Raw genomic sequence first — 20,765 nt, forward strand, 5'->3', positions numbered from 1 at the left:
GCCTTTTTTCAGCTTATAGAGCTTCTTTTCTTTATGCTTCATTGTTCGGCTTATTTTATTCCCTCTTGTACCTCCTTCATCTTATGTGACTGAGTCTTTAAAATCTAACCCTTAAAAATTGTTATCAGGAGAATCTTTATTCCAGAGAAGGGAATGTACTACATAGTAAAAAAAACAAAAACATTAAAATGTAATGAAGCCAATATTATTTTTAACCCTTTAGCTGATTTTACATGTCTTAAAAATAGAATTACATTCATGTCAAAACAAAATATTAAGATAATGTTAAAAATACAGCTGTTATCACTTAATATAAGTTTACACTGAATGTGATGTGAATGTCCTATATTTTGGAAGGTTAAACTTCCTGGTGTAGGATTTTTAAATAAATACAGAGCAATGTTGGATGCAGTAATTTCTAAACATCATTTTTGCGTCTCCTTAGAGACAAAGCAAAGGTCTGCGAAGCCGACTGTCTGAGGTCTATTTAGAGGAGGAAAATAAGGCTGATACGATTTAATGTGCATTAACCCATTTTCCTTTAATCCAAATCTACTCGTCTTCCCTCTGGAACTCTTCACCACTGCCTTCCTCTGCAGGTATTCCTTCCAGGATGAGGAAGACATGTTTATGGTGGTGGACTTGCTCTTAGGAGGAGACCTGCGCTATCACCTCCAACAGAACGTCCACTTTTCAGAGAGCACTGTCAAACTCTACGTCTGTGAACTGGCCCTGGCCCTGGGTTACCTCCGCAGCAAGCACATTATTCACCGGTAAGCTTTCTTTCCACTTATTTTGCTTCCTCTAATCAGGTTTTCACATTAGTTAATTTCCTGTTATATTTAGTAAGCACCGGGTTTAATTACAACCCGCCAACTTGTCCTTTCCTCCTTAGCTGTCTGTGGAATTTTATAACACGGCTGCTCCTACACAGTGCAGAGGTTCGAGCCGTCTTGACACAGGGGTCACACCTGACACAACAGTTTACATTGTGCTGCAGACGCTAGCTGTTGTGAAATGCGGCGTTTTTGCTGCGTTGGTGTCACATTTAATTAATTGAAGTGTTTTTCGGCAGCAAAGACTGCATCAGTGTCAGCAACCACACTTGGCCCCAGTTCATATGGCGTTAGCCCAACATCAAAAGTGTGTTGGAGGCGACTCATGAGCCTAAAGGTATCTTGTCATGGCAAAAATGTATATAATAGAGTGAGTGAAAGCTTTACAATGTTCCCAAATGATGTGCCGAAAGCACATTTCTCTGAAGGTCACCAATGACGGCTAAAAGTCTTGCAGCAATACATGCATTTTAGATGCATACAATTCTGGACGGAGTTACAATAGATGCGATATAGCGCCTGTTGGCTTCAATATATGAGGCTTTGTAGTACCCACAATGACTCCACTACTCACCTTAGACCTTCAATCGGCCGATCGAGCCAAACAGATTATGACTAATTGTGAACACCGCTGCAACAGAGAGCAGCCGTTCGTCAACACCTACACATAATGTGCAGACCACCAGCTTTTCCCCATGGAAAAAAAGCATGGAAGCTCTAATCATGATGGATTATTAGTTTTCTTATTTATTCCATCCTTAAAGGAATATGAATATTTAAATCGTTAATTCTGTCTCAGTGCTCGAGAGGACAGACTTGCATCCTGATGCGCAGGTGTTGGGGACGTTTGTGTTGATGGAATCAAGATCTTTTCAATCTGCATTTATTATCTCCAGAGATGCTAAAAGTAACCGTCGGCTCATCTGTATGGAAATTGAATATATACCTTCCTCCCTCAGATGTGGACTTGATTACTTTTGAACAAGTGACGTGCTGAAGTTTTCCGCATTTGCATACCTCATCGATGCAGCATCTACAAAGTAGTCTATAGTTTAAATCTTGGGACATTAAACCTCTTCACTTTCATACAATTGCCAGCCATTAATGCAGCACATCGGCATCTGGAGAATATCACAATATATATGAATTATTTTACGTGTGTCCTTTTTAGGTATTCATATTTTTGATATTGTCGGTTTTTGTCATCGTGAGTTGAAGCTCAAGGGCATTATTGCTAGTCTGAAGCACTTCAGAGTTAGCCTGTGTTTTTAACCTTATGCTCTCCGAGGTCTTTGAATTATTAACAACAGAATACATTTCAATTAAGTGACATCTCCAGAGACTTAGTTGCCTCTAAACAAGTGGAGAGATGCATGGCAAGTGTGTGACAACACATTACATGTGTGCTGGGTATAGAAAGACACAGAATAAATTTGTGATAGAGAGAGAGACAGAGAGGGAGAGAGAGAGAGAGATAACTTCACCATTTGAGCACAGCAACAGTCTCTGAGGCAAAACCCTCAGGTGGATTTTGGTGACTGGAAAGCGTCAGCAGTTGATCTTAACAAGGTCTCACCTTTCCATTTTGGAAAGATCTACATCATTGTCGAATGTCATTCTTCTAAAATGATTTATTCCATTAGGTTGGCTGTTAAAGATGAGCTGCATCTTCCTGTGAATGTAAAGAAGCTAAATATGTGCAGCGCAGTCCCTGACAGATGCATTATTTACCGTGTGAAATGAGCTCAGTGCTCAGGTGCAACTGCAGCAACAGAGCGCGAGCCTACGCGCATCAAACAGTCTGCCACAGTCGGAAAATACATTAATGAGGCTTAAAACCTTGTTAGTGTTGTTATTTTAAAAAGGACCCATTGTTCATGCCCAGATTCCTCATTAAAAGCTGCGAATTTAGATTCGGCAGGATCCTGTGGCAAGCTATCTTCATTTTCCCCTCATCTTGTCTCCATTTTCCCCATTGTGCTGCCGCCTCAACAGTACGCTCATCAGCGCAGATATCTCCCTTTCTCTTGTGCTTGGTCTGGCTTTTATTCAGATGATTTTACATCAACTCTGGCTTTTAATTCAAACTATTCATTTGATAATGTAGTCTTTGTTTAATCGCAGCGGGGGGGCTCACAAATTGTGATTCTCTCAGATATTTCTGAAAATAAGATGGCAGACGAGGTGGGGGCAGATTCCAGTAATGGCGTGCATTTGCGATGACTTCAAGTAAAGTATTCTTTATTCATGGAGTGTGTTAAAGTTTCATTTCCTAGAAGAAGAGGGGGGATTGAAGAACCAGGAGAGAGGAGAGGGAGGGAATATTCTACCCAGACATTTCATAAATACAGATTAAGGTGGCAGCTGGTGCCCGTTTTCCACTAAAAAAAAAACGTGAATGGAACATTTGAACGGAGGAAAGCCTCACAAATGGAGATTATGATGGCAATGATGGAAGGTTTCCTTGGGTCATGATAGAAGTTTAATAGCCAGCTTACTCCCAAAATGTGATTTGAAGTGCTTTTTTTATATGGCGGCTATAGCAACCAATTGGGCACATTTTTCAACAGCTGTGGAAGAAACGGTTATAGAGACAGGCAGAAGGGTAGCATTTGTTGCAAAAGTGTATTAAATGTTTTGTGCGTTTTCAATTTTTTTTATGATTGCCACTTGTTAAGATAGAATTGCTCGCTCACTGGCTGCATAACATTCCCAATCGCTTTAAAAATCATCTAAAGTTAAATTGGGAAGTCAGGCCCAACTTTCATTAACCAGACACACTCACTCTGCTGGTAAATAAGGAATGAGCATCTCTCTGGAGTCGTCACCCACATGCACGTGCGCACGTGTGAGCTGATGCAAACTGTACCCTCCTCTTTTTCCCTAAATAAGACATGGATTACTTTGCCAATGAGAGATGCAGCTGGTGACTTAGCTGGGGCCTTTTTGGGGGACCCTGTTTCAGTTCATATTCAAAGGCATTGCTCTTCTGCGGCTACTGTTGGGGGGTGGAGTGGTGGTGGTGGTGGGGTGTTTCTGCGTATCTGCGTGTTTTCTACTGTGACGTTCTTACTTCTTGTTTGGGGCCTGTGATGTATCTGAGCTGTGGGCTTTCTGGGGCTTCCACAGCTTCTCCCCTTTCCTTTCTGAACCAGAGTGGGAGGCAAAATCTCAAACAGCTCCCAGCTTCTTCTTTTTTCCCTTTTCTTTTTCAAACCGAGGAGGAACTTGAGACATGAAAGAGACTGATTAAAGTGGCTGCAAGCAAAGGCCCAGAAAACTAGGAATGACAATTTCACCAAGGCAGCTGCCTGCAGAGGAAATCCATTAAACTAAAAATGTTTTCGCTATCAATCATCGAAACCTGCACTGGGTCAAACCTGCTCCAAAAAAGGTGTATCACTTTAAAATTATGGATCTACTCAAAATCTGATTGAATGCATCTGCAGACATAGCACAGGTGGCACAAAACAAGAAAATACCATCCCCGACTGGCTCATTTCATTAGGTAGAGACAGGAATAGAGTGTATCCATTTGTAAACTAATCAAGATTTTATTGAAAATACGGTTGATATCATTGGGGAAAACAATATCCAAAAATGTAATGCCAGCCTTTGAACATGGATGTATTCTTATGGTTTCCTATAATGGTTGGCTTCGTGGTCACCGGACTTGCGTGGGTTTTTTGTTGCTTCTGTTCTCAGATGTGTTGTCTGCTCCAGTATCACTGCAGTATCACATGGCCAGGTACAGGGTTCATTTATCCACCTAGCCCTGATAGCAGGCTGTAATGAGGCCATTAGATCCTGGTAATAGCTTGTAGGGTCAGTCAACTGAGAGAAAAAGCTGAGAGATCAGCTTACAGTGAGCTCAGGCCTTTCATCAAGCAACCACCATTTACAGAGATGCCCGAAGTACCTTATTTGTTAGTCTTTTGTTCAAATTAAGTTGCATCTCCCTGTTTTTCCAAGTAGTTTTCCACATAATGCACTTTAAAATACATTTTACACAATCCAAAATTTATAAAAGGAACATTCTGAAAACATAGTGACAATCATTAGCATCCTCCTCTTGCCAGAAGCCAAATCCACCCATAAAGAAGTCTTGTTACCTTGTTTTAGCTTTCAAAAACCTGTCAAAAACCTTCATTGTCCTGCAGTGTCACATAGACAGCATGGCCTTTAGATGTTGCTGTCATCCTTTGTTGCTTTTTTTTTTTGAAGAAGCAACATGTCGCCATTCTTTCTTTGAGGAAAATGTCACCTAATTAGGGGTTACATTACTGACCTTTCACCACCTGACCATGAGCACCATAGTCCTAAAACGTGCCCACAGGCTAATGCGCTACAGGGTAAAAGTGCATGTAAGAAATTTAGAAATACAGTCCACCGTGGCCTTTGATATGCTAAATGAAACTGAGGTGCTACAGGGCAGTAGATCCAATTAATAGAAGCATGTGCTCTCTAAAGCTGAAGCTGTACAGTCAGTTGGGTACTGGCAGATATTTTATTTATAAAATAAATATCTAAATAAATGTCTTTTAGGATAGAAAAAACTGTGTTTTTTCTCCATTTGGTCAAAGTAAATGCCATAAGCTGTATTAAAATCAGACCACCATCTCATCTAATAAACACATATTCATGCTGTCATGTCAATTTCATACTGACTGCTGCATGCTTTAGTGATTAAAGATGGGCTGGGTTTTTGTCTCTGAAGTTTCCAGTATATTTAGAGCTGTGGTGCTCTCATGTGCAAGAGCACGATGAACTCTCCCACTCATCCTCTCCAGATAAAAATATGCAGAAAGAAGTGCACTAAAGGTTTGTCATGCAAATACAAAAGGGAAAACATTTGTAATCTAAAATGATATGGTTCAGTCATGGAAAGGCTGGCTATGGCTATTTGCCATGAAAGACCCAAAAAGACGTATAAATGAGAAGAAAAAGTGGAAAGTTTAGGACCTCATTGATACTGTTGCTGTTGACCTCATCTTAATGTGCAAGTGCTGTCGAATAAACACATTCTCACAAATTATGAGAATATTTGGATTATAGACACAGTTCAACAGAGTACGAAGTCACTGTATGAAGAGGTGATGTACAGATCTGAAATCTCAAAAGTTCATCATGATTTTATTTATTATGCTGCGCTACCTCATATCACCACTTGGCGCAGGTCTGAGGACTTCCTAAATTATAGTTATATCTACATTCATGTTATTTGATTGGCCAACCCTTCTAGACGGTCTCTATTTAGAGACAGAGAAACTGGGCTGGAAGGCAGACACTGAACAAATTGCAGTTGTATGTAAAGTTAACAATTAAACATTAGCTGCAAGTAAATAACACCCTTTGACTATAATTGGTCCACATTAAAATAAATTCCATTGACATGAAACAAGACTTTTATCAAAACAGACCACAAATCAGTGCAATCTCTAATAGAAATTGCAATGCACCAGTCTGATTCATACATTTTAACTGATAAGGTACCACATATACTGAATAAAGTGTGTTAATAAAACATTAAATAAATAAAGTAGGTGCCAACTGCAGTCGTCATCCGTGTGAACACCTGAATGATGAGACACCGGCAGAAACCGCGCTCCTGTGGGTAAAAGCCTCCACCTGCACCTGTTCCACATCTCAGGTGTCACAGTTTTATTCCCACAGCTTAACCGGCTGTCCCCACCCCCCCATCACCACTCAATGGCATTAGTTATTCACTTGTTCACTCACACACCGATAACAGAGTGGTGCCCCATTGTGCCATTTCAGAAGGTTTTAATCTAATTTAAGTATAACACGTCCTTTATCATTATCCACTACAGAGGAATGATTCAACAAAACCGTGAGTCAGTCCACTTTGTATTCCACTCCTGGAAAATGCAGGTTTGATGTAACAGAACCTTATGTCATTTGTAATATGATTATTAATAGACGGCATCATTAGGGTGAGTCACTTGAGGTGTGATTGGTCAAACCTATTGTTTTGAGTTTGCTATTATTTATTGGTGTTTTAAATTCCCCCCCTTTTCCTGGCTAATGAAATGACGTTTTATGAATGATAATGAAGTTTTATTACTATGCATGATTTATTGTATGTTGTCACTAGGCAGGCTGTGAAAGGTATGAAGGACAAGGCCAAGGTCAAATGTTTGTTTGGAGCTCATTTAAAAACACACAGAAAGAACATATGATATATCTAAAACTACAGAATGTGGAACAAAGTTATGCTGCAGAATTTAACAATAATTATGTCAAAAGACATCGCAAATTTAACTTTCAAAATATGGACACACACGCTATATTGAAAGTCTGATTTTTTTGTCCCCATTTGTACAAGGTGAGGCGAGTTTTAGGATTTAAGCATAACTGACAGCCTTCCAACTGATGTGTGTGTTCTTTTTCCAGGGACATCAAACCTGACAACATTCTCCTGGATGAGCATGGTAAGATCCAGTCTCTAGCAAGGGAGCGATCCATTTTATAGGAATAATAGTTTTAATTGAACAGCTTAATCCAAATGTCATTTTATTTTTTTGGAAAAAAAATTGTCTGTCCATATCCTGTCTTCATTTGAGTCTCTTCTGCTCCTGTTTTCCTTCATATGTGAAGAGTGGAAGGAAAATATGACACTCGAAGGGGTCAGATGGTGAATTTTCACAGTGGAGTGGGTCAATAAATCAATTTAAAGGGTCGACAGCAGTCAAATCAACCAGATTTGTGGAATTGTTAACTGCAACTTCACTTAAATTCAAATGTTAACATTTTTTTCCCCTCTGTAGTCATGTAGGAAAAAGTGTGTTAGGGATATTCAAATCCTTTCTTCATCCCATTGAGCAAAAAAAAAAAATCCCTTTTGGATAATAGATCAACTCACGTCAGAGATGTTGAAATAATCTTTTCACAAATACAAATCTGCCTGCCAGGGTGCACAGTGTGACATTTTGAGGGAGAAAAGAGTGCGGACACTTATGGACAAACAAGCCCAAGCCTTATCATACTGCAGGGATTCAGTGACGTTCTTCCAAAGAGGCAAATGGAACAGGTGTGAGTCCTGACTGAGGCTCAGCGTTCCAGAGTTGAAGTCAAGGCTGAAGTCAGGGCTGTGCGGCCGGCACCGCTTCTCAAACTAAGAGGCATTTTTGAAAGATTTGACAAAAAAGGAGCAATGTGAAAGACGTGAACACCATTTTGGTTTCTAAAGTGCTTTCAAATGTGCTATTTTATTTTAAAAAAAATCTTCCTTGAGCTTCCTGAAAGCTGGCTAAGAAAAATTGACAAAGAGTGATATGTCCTAGAATGCTATGACCAAATGCAAGAAAGACAGAGATGTCAACATACAAGAAAAAAAGGGGGGGTGGGGGGTGGAAGAGAGTAAACAGCTCTTTTTGATTGATTTCCAGGGCATGTGTTTTTCTTTTTCGGGTTTCTGTTTGTCCCTCCACTCCCAATAAACGTTTATCTTCAGTCTGATCCATTGCTACGCGGACCCGTCTGAAATCCCATTAACCTGTTCCCCGTCTGGTCCCCTGGGACCTGCTTCAAATACAGAAAAACAATTTATTCATGCACGTGTAATGCCGCTTTGATGACAACTCTAGCCCCAGGCTGCAAAGAAAAGCTCCACGAGGAATATTGTCAATGATATCCAGGTCTTAAATGCAGGATCAGAAAACGTCACATGTGTCAAATACAGGAAATGTTCCAACATAATTATATCCTACATTATAGGCGATACTTTAATGCCTCATGTATAGGATCACAACCGTACAGCAACAGAGAGGCAGAAGCTGCAGAAAACAATGACAAATTAAAAATAGAAAAGTGATGCAGCTACGTGACATAACCCCGGGATCAGACCTCGACAGTTGTGGAGGTAATCCCAGTAAAACACATTAGATAACTAAGCCAGCAGAAAAACTTACTGAACAACAGTTCAGCCACATTCAGAGCCAGGAGAAACACTCTGAATGCACAGAAACATTTGGATATTGTTTTAAAAGGGATTTAAACAAAAAAAAATCCCTTTTAATGTGTGCAAATCTGAAGAGATTAATTTAGAGTAGAAGTCTGAAAGGCAGAACACAAGTGATGTGCAAATACTAAAAACTTCAAAAATAATAGTTCAAAGCATCAGGAAGCCCATGGTAAACTATAACTGGATATTAATTATCCTTCTTCAGTGATTTGTAATTCACTACATCCAAACGCTGATTGCTTGATTTGATTTCTTCAACAATTAGACCTCTGCTGGCCGGAAATGATACTTTCTAACAATGATGAGCTTTTTTAAAAAAATAAAAAAATGATTAATTCTTATGATTGACTCTTTTCCTACAGATTTTTAAGATTTTCATGTGTTATTTTCTTTCTATTTTATTAACAACTGACAGATAACAGACAAAGACTAACGTAATATTTATAACTTAAAGTACTGAGAATAAAAACCATGACACTGGCCTGACCTTGACCCTGATATCACAGCTTCCAATGGGAAAATATTGAGTATCTAATTCATTTAAAGTACAATGAAAGGAAATTTTAAGTTGAAATACAATATTTTGAGGTTGAATAAAACCAAGTGGCACATCCTAAATATTTCCTCTGCAAATCTGAGACCTATGAAGGGGGGGGGGGGGGAGTATAGGACAGACATGAGACACTATTAAATATGACAACAACAGGGAAGGCCACTCTGGAGGAAGCTCCAGCTGCAGCACTTTATCCACCTGACCTCTCTTCAACTCATCACTTCATCACATTTACTATGCCTTTAAAAAAAAGCATGGGGGCAACACAAAAGGATTTATGGGGGGGGGGATGAAGAGAGCAGAGGAGGCCATATGAGGCAACAACAGCAGAGAGAGAGTGGATGAGATGTGAGGTGGAGACACACAGAAGAGGTGTGATAATGCAGGGTGATAAAAGCATGAGGGAGAATGTGGGCAGTGTGTGTGTGTGTGTGTATGTGTGTGTGTGTGTGTGTGTGTGTGTGTGTGTGTGTGTGTGTGTGTGTGTGCGGTTTTGTTATCTGAGGCCATCTTTGTTGCAAACACCGAACTAGAACTCCTGCCTGCTTATTACTCCCAGACAATTATCAATGTGTGCTTCTGCGCAGGCGTGATAAAATATTCTGCTTTATAGAAACCAGCATAGCGGTGCAGCTCATGTATACTGCAGGACGTCTGTTCATCTGAACAATCGCTCTGCAGCAAAAAAAAAACCTGGCTCCATCTTTCTCAATCACTATGTGCGCGTGCAAAGGCGCAGCTTATTAGCGAGCGCTCGGTGTGCGTGACAAAAGACTGGGCCGTCTTGCAGCACAGGGAGACACAGGTCAGTAATTTGACTTTGGGAGCCACTGAAGTTGCCACCATTTTATGCTTCATAAAAACAGCTGCAGTTCATTTGCATAAGATGCATCTGATTAATATTAATATTAAAGCGCCGTGGTCACAAATTTGTATCAAGGGCAAACAAAAGTCAGCAGGGTTGAGGAATTCAACACAGGATCACATCTATTTGTATGGTGTAATGAATTTAATCCTAATAAGGAGATCACCAATCTTAGCTCTGAGCTTAACATTTAGAGCATATTATAAAAAAAAATTATATATGGATATATTAATGTAAACTCTCTCCAACAGGACATGTCCATCTAACAGACTTCAACATTGCAGCAATAGTGAAAGAAGACTTAAAAGCAACATCCATCGCTGGGACCAAGCCATATATGGGTAAGGACAGTCAAATTGGACCGGAAAAAATCTACAGTTTGATAAAAATTACAGGTTTTGTTTGGGGTTTTTTTCTGTTGAACTTTAATGTCCCGAACAAACATGCGTCTCCACTGCGGCTGTCCTCTACATGACTCTTTAAGTCTGGACATACTGGGGTTGATTCAGCTGCTGGGACATCAGATGGTTGCTAACAGGATGAGAGGGTTATGACGAGGACACGCAGCCTCCTTTGGCTCCAGGGGGAGGTGGTAGGGCAACGGTGCTAGCGCATGAAGGATTGATTTAATTGGGAGTGGGAGAATCTGAGGGCTCATAGCAAAGCCTTACACTCTTGTTTGTAGTCTGAGAAGAGGACATCACTGTGCTGGAAGGGGGGGAGTGGCGTTGTCATGGGAATAACTGACAGGAATGTAAGACTGAAGATGATTCACTCCACTTGTCAGTGGATTTAAAGTTATATTTCATGCATAATGTAGCCCAGACATTGCCACATGTTTTGTGTCCACCAGCTCCAGAGCTTTTTCAGACCTTTGAGGGCTCCCACCCTGGCTACTCCTTTTCTGTTGACTGGTGGTCACTGGGTATCACAGCCTATGAACTTCTGAGAGGACAGGTGAGATCATGCATACACACTCCACATGCCAATTTACAGTGAGTCGTGACAGACTCTACAGGCAGAACGCCAAGACAATTAAAGATCATTTCATTTGATCTTATAATTTGATTTTTATTTCATTTGGAGCTCATTGGATTTGAAGTATCTACGAATTGACTGATATGTGAGTTATAAGTGCCAGTAATAACAAGAGGGCATCCAAACCTGTTGCAACGAGTTATTCGGTCTACACAGAGTGAAAGTGATTGATTGAAAAAACATGTCAACAGAGTGTTTTCTAACTCACATCAATCTGTCACCACAAGCGTTGAAGTTGATTTATTAGAAAACGGCACTTTGCATCATTACTGGTCCCGATCAGTGCAGGAAATGGGTTCACAGAAAGTGAACAAGGGGAGAGGAGAGTGAAAGAGTGAATGTCGCAACAGAAAATCAAAGAAACTCCTCTGGCAGTCATAGAGGCTATACCCCCCCCCCCCCCCCCCCCCCCTTCTCTTCAGAGGCCATATGTGATGAGATCCAGTACTCCAGCAAATGAGATCGTTCAGATCTTCCACAAGGTCCATCCGAGCTACCCAGCAGCCTGGTCTTTAGAGATGAAATCACTACTGAGAAAGGTAAGGCTGTGCACGCATAACTCACACCATAACCGGAGTCTTATCCAACCTTTTCCATCCTTTCAAAACCTTTTATCACCACGATATAAAGCCTCTGCAATTGCAAGGTTCAATGACTGTTCTTTGAAATATGTGCAAACACAACAACAGCAGTAAATCATTTCTCCAGCTGTCAATACACTTGGACAGAGCTGAGCTTTTTTTTTTTTTTTTTTCTAATTTAAATGCTGTATCATGCCACATTTTGCAGACAAAACCACACAAAAGACACACAAATTATGTTGTAGCTGTATTTGGGGGTCTTTTGCTGGTCTTTTGCAGCTTGTATTTCTATCTGTTCATTAGCACATATTGTGCCTTCCAATGTCCAGTGCAGGACCAGAATTCTAATCAAGCAGATGCAGCATTCAGAAAACGTCAGTGGCACGTCTCTAGACTGAGTCTTAAAGTTAAGCAAATGTTCCCTCTCAAACTGTGCAAACGGAGGAGCGTTCGATAGGAAAAAATGAATATTCATCAACCGTGCTTTGTAATAGTAAAAATGTACATTATATATCGTTTAATATATACATACTGAATAGGATTACAGTGTGAAAAATCTGCTCACGAGACTATTACAAATCTGCTCTGTTTTCTGTAATTAAGATGATGATAATACCGGCAACACGTAAACTGTTGGCATTTGGGGCTCTTCTTGGCAGAGATCCACTGCAGTCAAACTGTTGCACTGCTGCGTGCTCAGACTCCTCGGGCCTCATTGGCATTCCAGTTGCATAAATGTGTGTATGAGGGAGTGAAAAGGGGAGCGCGACCGCAAGGGGTGTGTATGACTGATGGAGACAGGGCATGAGAGGAAAGGAAGAAATGCCAAAAGTGAGAACGTGATGCAAACACAGACAATACACAAATCTCCTAATGACCATTTACTGTATCTCATTTAGATTTCCTCTGTCACTTATCATCCCCTAATCCCCTAATCCTTTCTGGTCCCCTAATACCTTCCACTCCCCTCCCCTCTGAGCGTGAATCCTCATTTTTAGACAGATATGTTCTTCGAGGACTTTTTCCCCTTGGCCAAGTGCTCCTAATCTCACTCTAATTTTTCTCTCTCCTTCAGTTGCTGTGCATAGACGTCCAGAAGAGAATTTCCTGTCTGGCAGAGCTGCAGGAACTGGACTACATGTCAGATGTCAACTGGGACACCGTGCTGAACAAACAGCTGCCTCCAGGCTTTATTCCCAATGCAAGTATATGAAATTGCAGCTCTGCTCCACTAATCTACAGCACACTAGATTGCTAATATAATCTGGCCAATCTCGGCAAATCAGATGAGTCAAAGCAATCAGTCATTTTTTTTAACCTAAAGGTGACACAACTTCAACTAGTGTATTCTGAAATACCCACTCTTTATCTAACATTTTACTAGAAGAGATGGAGGCGTCACCCCCTGATGGGCTGAGCCGGAACCCTGACTGTGCACAAAGTAGACTGTGCGTTCTTTTAAGGCTTACTGAAAGGCGGGAAAGGAAGCCTCTGCGTGTCTGCCTGCAAATCTATGTAGTTTCATTGTGAGATGCACAGAGACAGAGAGCACGTTCATATGAAAAGATCACAATAACAAACAGCCGCTGGGCTCCCATGCTGAATTGATGCATGCTCCCTTGTTACTGGATGGCCCTAACATCTCTCTTAGCATTTCAAATGTACAGCCAGTGCGGCATTTTACAGGAAGACTTAGAATATCTGAATATGAGTGAGGCACAGCAGTCAGGCTAGCACAGCAGAGGTACCATTTGCAGATCAATTGGGTATTGACAGTGTCAGTCTAATTTAAAGCCAATTACCTGTCCTTTGTTCCTCATGAACGCGCCGAAGGCTCAGTTCTGGTGTTTGATGTTATCTGAAAATTGGGATTACAAAATTAGAAAAATATTACTGGCTACTGTTTAGTAAGAAGACCACAATTTTAATGCGGTCCCCTATAAAATATGCTTTTATCAAGCACGAACACGCTGAATGACTAAATGACAACATAATTGGGTTTAACTGTATGCTGATGTCTGTTCATGTCGGTGCAGAGACGGAGGCTAAACTGTGACCCTACGTTTGAGCTTGAGGAAATGATACTGGAGTCTAAACCACTGCACAAGAAGAAAAAAAGGCTTGCTAGGAAAACAAAAGACCAAGGATCTGATGGCTCCCCGCAGGTTTGGCTTTAAATTGAAAGTAGTTAATGTTGAAGGCACGTTTCAGAGGAAAAAGGGACCAGCAAACCTGCCTCATGCTTGTTTTGCAGGTCTTTCACTCAGATGGTTCAGCTGTTTATTTCTGGTTGACTGTACAACGAAGGGGGGAAAAGAGAGACATTCATGTGATAATTTTATGCAAAATGCACAGTTATGCTGTAATGAGTTAATTATGCACGGTGAATTAGGACCTAATTAGAGCAGTCATTTTTCTGTCAAGGCGTAGCGCATGTAGCTTAAAAGCGTTGCACATATGTTTGCACGCCTGGGTTAATATGCCATTTTACAAGGGCTATAAACAAAACCATTATTTAATATCTGATGTGCAAATATTATACATCTATCTTGACCTGATTTTAATCAAATCTTCCACTTCCAATTCAGAGTTGCAGGATTTTTGTTTGTTATGTCACACAATAATGGATAGAATTGTCATTGTTCCCACTACATATTCAGGACAGAGTTAAGTAGTTGAGAGCAAATCAAACTTTTCAGCCATATTTGTTGCAATACTTTGACATACAGTGCTGTATATGGAGTGTCTCTACTGTAGTGAATGCTTCCCTTCTTTCCTCTTGTGTCTATGCACCATCTATTCAAATCCACCTGTGATGGATGTGTAAGCAGAACAGAGATTGGATGCTTGATATTCATGTCCGTCAGATGCTCTGTCTTGCCTTCAGGCTGCTCTGCGTTCCTCTTATACATTCCTGCTCTATTCATTCCCCTCTTATTTTTGCCACAAGCCTTATTTCTCCCTTATCTCTGGACTGCTTCCACTTTGAACACCCATCCACTCCCATACAGCACCCACCCCTGCGTCATTCCCCCGTTATCCACTTTTATCTCCCCTCCTCCTTTTCTTCTGCATCGTTCATAATGTAGCGTAAAATCAGCTCAATTAAGGCAGTATTAGGAAGTAAATGCGATTTAAGCTTTGAGAATAATACAAATTGTCCACCGATATCATGCAAATAGACTATTATTAATTACTAGCATATAATTTGAGTTTATTATTTCGTATGTGCACTGTAAGAAATAATCACATTTGCAAGTCCCATTCTCTAAAACTGCCACACAGAAATTTGTGAACAGATCAACAATAAGGACAACCCCTATTTTATCATTTCCAGATATCATTGCAGATAAGATAAGCACAAAATTTGGACAGGGGGCCTTCTCAGTGGGCCTGCTCATAGACTCTGAACTCAGAACTGAGTAGTTTTGAAGACAGCGTTCCCCACAGAACCTCCAGTACAGTCCAGGCGCTGCGCTAATCTGTTCCTTGTTTTGCTAGAACATTGCTCCAAGGTTCAAGTTGATACAAGTTGTTGCCACAGAATGTATGAAGTATTGAAGGTGAAAGTCCCGTGGCAGCAACATAGAGACGTACCTCCGTCACCAAACGAGAAGGTGCAAAGCTACAACAATGTCAGGTTCAATGCATATTAAGGACTTTAAGTACTGAAGTAATTAAGGCAAATGTTCCTGCTGATTATGAAGGCATGGAGGGAGCACGGGTTCTTTGGAAGGTTATGCCGAACTTTCCTGGTTCAAACTTGTGAAGGACAGGGGAAAAAATAATCAGGGTGTGTTGACAGATTGTAGTGAATTTCAGAAACGAGATAAAGTATATCGAGGTAATTTTTAAAGTCCTGTACGTCTGAGAATACATCACAGTGACAACAGTGGGCTGATGGAACATCATCTTTTCCAAGCGCCATTCCCCTCCTGCATATCTATCACCAGAGTTTGACAGATCGCGCCATCTGTATAGTGCGCCATTTGTCTCTCACAGCCTGTTTGTTTATTTTGTGCTTTTCAGTTTGCATCATCTCCACAAAGGGTACAGCCTGTTCTCCAAGTCTCTGTGAGGGTTTTCGCATGGGACACACTGATATCTCTTCTGTGCGTATATGAGAAAACAACTTTTAAGTGGGAGATACTAATATGAAAGTATTTATATTGTTTGAACAAAATGCAGTGTGAATTCTAGATCAGTGGTTCATAACTGGTCCAGTTTCATGGCCCCAAACTGGGGAATATTTTCAGGGAACTCAGATTTGGTTTGAGCCTGAAATAGTAGAGATGGACCAAGTGTGCCAAGACAAAAACAAGTAAAATGATAAACCAAAATGACCAGAAGGTGACGAGGCTATAGAGAGAAGTATAACTTTTTACTCTTAACTAGCTGCTGCATTTTAATTTAAATTATAAAAGGTGCAGGATTTTTAAAACAAAACAAAACCATGCTTTTGTTCAGGCAACGCCCTGCGATCATCTGAAAATGGATTCCTGACCCACACATGGTCGGCAAGCCACCAGTTGAGACTCACTGCTCCAGCATACGTATCACCAGACTAAAATTCTGTCCTGCACCAATGACTTGAACTCCTTCCTGCTGTGTGTTTTGCTCCATTAGTCCAGACTTCCTGTTGGCTTGATTGGTTCTTACTGGCATCTTTTATCAAGAAGATTTTATCTATGCACTCGTTTGCACAAGCTTTTCCTACATTTCTGCTGTTTACTGCGGTGACTGGTGCTACAGACAAAATCAGAAAAAAGACAGAATTTGATGACAAATAACCAAGTCCTTCCTACCAATTGTGGAAGAGTAGACTGTAATCATGATAGTGGATACCTGTGATTTATACTCTCACAGCTCCAGAGGAGAGTAAAGAAGAACACATCTGCTTGATCTTTCCACAACAGTGCTTTGAGAGCAGACTGACATGACTGGAGCAGGATGTTCTCACACGATTAAGTGGGCCCAATATGCATGAGTACAAGGGGCAGGGGGACGATGCGTCCTCTAATTTAATGATATCAAGGTCTTGTGGAGTCATAGAAAAAGAAAGAAGCCTCCTTATCAAATTTTCTGCATCGTCATTGTTCTCACCACTGTTAATGCCGCACTTTGCTGCTCTCCAGAATGGTCAGTTACAGCAGAGGTTGGATAATGTCCAAAGAGACTTCATCGTCTTCAACCGAGAAAGGTATGGACCCTCGAGCTTGCCCATTATTACTGCCTCATTATGTATTGGATATGCTACCCCACAAAAGTCTGACTTTTGGTTTCACAAGCCTGACAAAGATGTATCTCGTGAATCAGTTCTTGTGAATTTTGCATTTTGTTCCTTCGCTCAACAGATCGAAAAAAACTGTAACAGACTCTTCTGAGCTGTCCATCAGTGAGAAGAATAAGGCCATAGAGGATGGGCAGAACAACAATGTGGAACCAGCCATCTACGTGTCAGGATAGAGCTCACATCTCTTCTAACCCCTCCAGCACTTGCACCAACCTAGAGCATGTAGATCAGCTTCCTACACCGAGACAACTATGGTACTGGTCTTTCAGCACAGACCCATCCAATTTCTGATGCTTTCACAACTTCATCAGCTGCACAAACACTGAGGAATCCACTTATGAGCCATTTCACCCACCAATAAAGGGACTTGGATCAGTGGACGAAGATTAGTGCCACCATCATGGAGATTTGTTTTCCTTCCCCAACACCAAGAATAATTACTCTAAGCAGAGTGTCACAGTTGCCCTGCTCTCTTTAATCACCCTGGTGCTCTAATGTCTGACCAGCAACATGCTAAGGTGAAAAGGACAATGAGAAGGAATGACACATCTGCTCTGGGAGCTCATCATCCATCTCTGATGTCTTTGATGGGATGCCCAGATTTTTTTTCCTCTTTAATTTTGCATTTCCTGTTACTTAAATATAGCACATGTTCTCTGGAACAGGAGAAGAGAGTTTGGAGTCGAACTGGGCGCCAAATGAACACGAGGCTTCTCCCAATGTGATCAAAATTTTACCATCAGGCCGCTCTCAAGAATTTAATGTGGTTTGATGCTATGTCCTACAAATAAACTCAATTTATCCCAAAGGTGTCGAGATTTTCCACATTTGCTGGAAATTTTCTATGGAATGCTTATCATGAAATTAAGTGTTTCTGTCTAGTAAAGCAGTAGAGGGTGTTTAATAGGTAAAAAACTAGAGAAATTGTAGCAGTAGGTCTCCCAAACCTAAACCAACTCATCCGCAGGGAGGTTTGTTTTGAGCAGTTTAGAAACACTGACTTTTCGCTGATGCCTCTCCTCTATGTTTCTGCTCTCTCTAGCCTGTAAAAATAGCAGTTAAACAGTTGGGGATAAAATGTGTTTATGCTTGTATTGGAGGAGACCAGACCATACCAGAATCCCACCAATCTATATAAAATTAAATGGCACATGGAAAATGTTCATGATATGAGTAGTCCTCCAAGATGAGACTATTCCCTGAGTCTAAATGCTAAAGCCAAAGATGGTGGTAGGGCCACAACATCTGTTGAAATGTCACTGAAACACTCACTTAACCACCTATATTAACTGTAGCAAACACATTAAGAGGAAAGACGCTGATGTCAGTTCTCAGTCACCCAGGTCATAGTGGCTGAAGTGCTTTAATCTAGCAGGAAACTGCCAACTGGAATTCCAATGCCTTGGATTGAAGCACTTTGGCTACACACAGAGGAGCAAAAAAAGGGGGGAAAAAAACAAACTGTGAAGCTGTGGGGAAATATGTATTCCTTTAGGGATGGTTTTATACATTAGGCTGAGTCCTAAAAGATCTGTTCTTCATTAATTGTCTGTATTGTCTCCTTTCTTGTTCAATTATCTTTTAATTTCCTTCCCATTTGTCTCGGGTACAAGAACTTTCATACTGCATGTGCCTCCTGATGAGCGTGTACATTTCTATTGTCATTTAACTGGTTCAATAGAATTGTTTTCAGCAGTAGATGGGTAGGGTGGGGGGGTCTTTTCACCAGCTGTAAAGAATAGACAGTGAGTCACACTTTTCACATTTAGAGTTGCTGCCATTATTACGCAATACAGCAACCTGTTAGGTAAAATCCATCATTTCCATGAAGCATCAATTTAAAACCTTGTCACAATATCACACCTACCCTTTGTCATTTCTAGCTCAGTTATCGTCTTTTAGCATCTTATCCAAATGCACAAAACCCTCTGTGTGCACAGTTATTTTTGATTTTTTTAAATTATATATACTAATTCTCTTTATAATCTCCAATTAATGCACAAAGACTTCTGTGTGTTCCGTTTTATTTTGGATAGGCTTAGGCACAAAACATCATATATATAATAAGTAAGATCAGTTCAGGTAAAACTTGGACACGTGATAGTGAATAGAGGACACTGTTGATGGATCCATTTGGAAATTCTGTTGTTTGCTTTTTGTGCATCCAGATGAGACGTGCAAGCTGTGACCAAACATGGATATGAGCCACAAATGAGAACAGACTGACTATCGACAATACAATTTCAAGCCTCTTATGAGTGGAATCATATATAAAAACAATCTCACCATATTCATTTCCTTGCTGTTTGCACTTTTCAATTGAACACAATGTTTTCACGTCGTGTTGCTGTCATTGATGTAATTTGCAGATCCCAAAATGGTCTCTTCTCCGAGTTGTAATATGTAGTGGGATAGTTAAGCGGATGGTATATTGTCAGTAAATTATGTTTGTAAGTGTTAATTTTAAAAAAATGTTAAATTGTTTCAAGTTGTAGTCATCTAAAGTAGCACATTTCACCCCTCACAAAAGTGGGCACACACAGTAATATACATTGCAATGTTTTTTGAGCCAGGTATTAAGTTTTAAAAAGAAAAATCATCAACTATCCCACACCTGTGAATATCATTCTTCTAAAGATTCTGTCTTTCTGTCACTGTGATTTTGCTGTATTCAAATGTCAGTTGCAAGTTATTAAGGTGTGCCTTAAATAATGACTTTCAGTTTCCAGACCAATCTGACTCCACTTGTGCTTGATTTAGCAGGTGTAATTACTGAAAAATAACAACTCCAAAAAACAGAAAGAAGGGGAAAAAGTGATAATTGTCCTGACTAGACCTACTCTGCCCCCAACTGATAACCTATAGGGATCATAAATACGGTTTAATACTGCCCTCTAGTGTTACTACAGGTCATTTATTTTAAGAAGGCAAAAAATATCTTAAGTCAAGAATGAATAGTTGTAGCTGTGGCGTGTAAGAGTGTTGACAAGCATTTAAATTATTTATTTTTTTCTATACTATAAAAGCTGAAAAATGGCAGGACCAAAAATTCTGGAAAATTATGGCATTACTTTCCTTTTGAATGACTCCTGCTTCCCTATTAACCATACACACACATACACACATTGAGAGCCTACAACCCACCTCTTCCTGTAGGTCATCTAGAGGGTATGGCTCCCTCTGTGGCTGGCTGTGGGCTGAGCTGACATAGCACATTTCCATCTTCATAGCTGAACAGAGGAGAAATCCCAGCAATTAACACGCCCACAATCCATCTTGACTCACCAGGGACAAAAATTATTACATCAAAGTAAATACTGCCTGCTCAGTGCATAACAATAAAAATACAATTTTCTGAAGTTAGAAATAGTTCTGAAAACTTGGTTTGGTAAATTTGACACCAGCTTTCATACACAACTTCTGTCCCATCTGAGAGTAAGTCAATTTAGGAGTAAGAGCAGCCTATATCTTTTACAGTCAAATACAACTAGAAAAGCATCATCTTTGTTAAAGTGTGGGCTTTAAAAAACAAACAAACTCTAATTTAAATATCTTATGCATGACAGATAACCTCAGAACACTGAATTAAAAAATATTTTGTTATTGATACATTTT

General features: G+C 40.3%; 1 protein-coding gene across 5 annotated transcripts in view; it reads left to right on the forward strand.

Annotated features, from left to right (window-relative positions):
* Positions 1-19,884, forward strand: part of stk32a (serine/threonine kinase 32A) — a 33,048-nt gene extending 13,164 nt beyond the window's left edge. For 4 of the 5 annotated variants that reach the window (XM_029847963.1, XM_003970943.3, XM_029847962.1 and 1 more), the window contains 9 exons: positions 600-773; positions 7,251-7,288; positions 10,490-10,579; positions 11,092-11,195; positions 11,699-11,815; positions 12,933-13,058; positions 13,894-14,022; positions 16,993-17,057; positions 17,212-19,884. In XM_029847963.1, coding sequence (XP_029703823.1) covers positions 600-773; positions 7,251-7,288; positions 10,490-10,579; positions 11,092-11,195; positions 11,699-11,815; positions 12,933-13,058; positions 13,894-14,022; positions 16,993-17,057; positions 17,212-17,323 — 955 coding nt within the window. In that variant the 3' untranslated portion in view covers positions 17,324-19,884. Of the gene's footprint in view, positions 1-599; positions 774-7,250; positions 7,289-10,489; positions 10,580-11,091; positions 11,196-11,698; positions 11,816-12,932; positions 13,059-13,893; positions 14,023-15,886; positions 15,970-16,992; positions 17,058-17,211 lie in introns of all 5 variants that reach the window. The other variant, XM_029847965.1, reaches the window with a different exon arrangement.
* Positions 19,885-20,765: the final 881 nt, after the last annotated feature.

The sequence above is a fragment of the Takifugu rubripes genome, chromosome 15 (assembly GCF_901000725.2).
Source record: "Takifugu rubripes chromosome 15, fTakRub1.2, whole genome shotgun sequence".
In the NCBI taxonomy this organism is placed as follows: domain Eukaryota; kingdom Metazoa; phylum Chordata; class Actinopteri; order Tetraodontiformes; family Tetraodontidae; genus Takifugu; species Takifugu rubripes.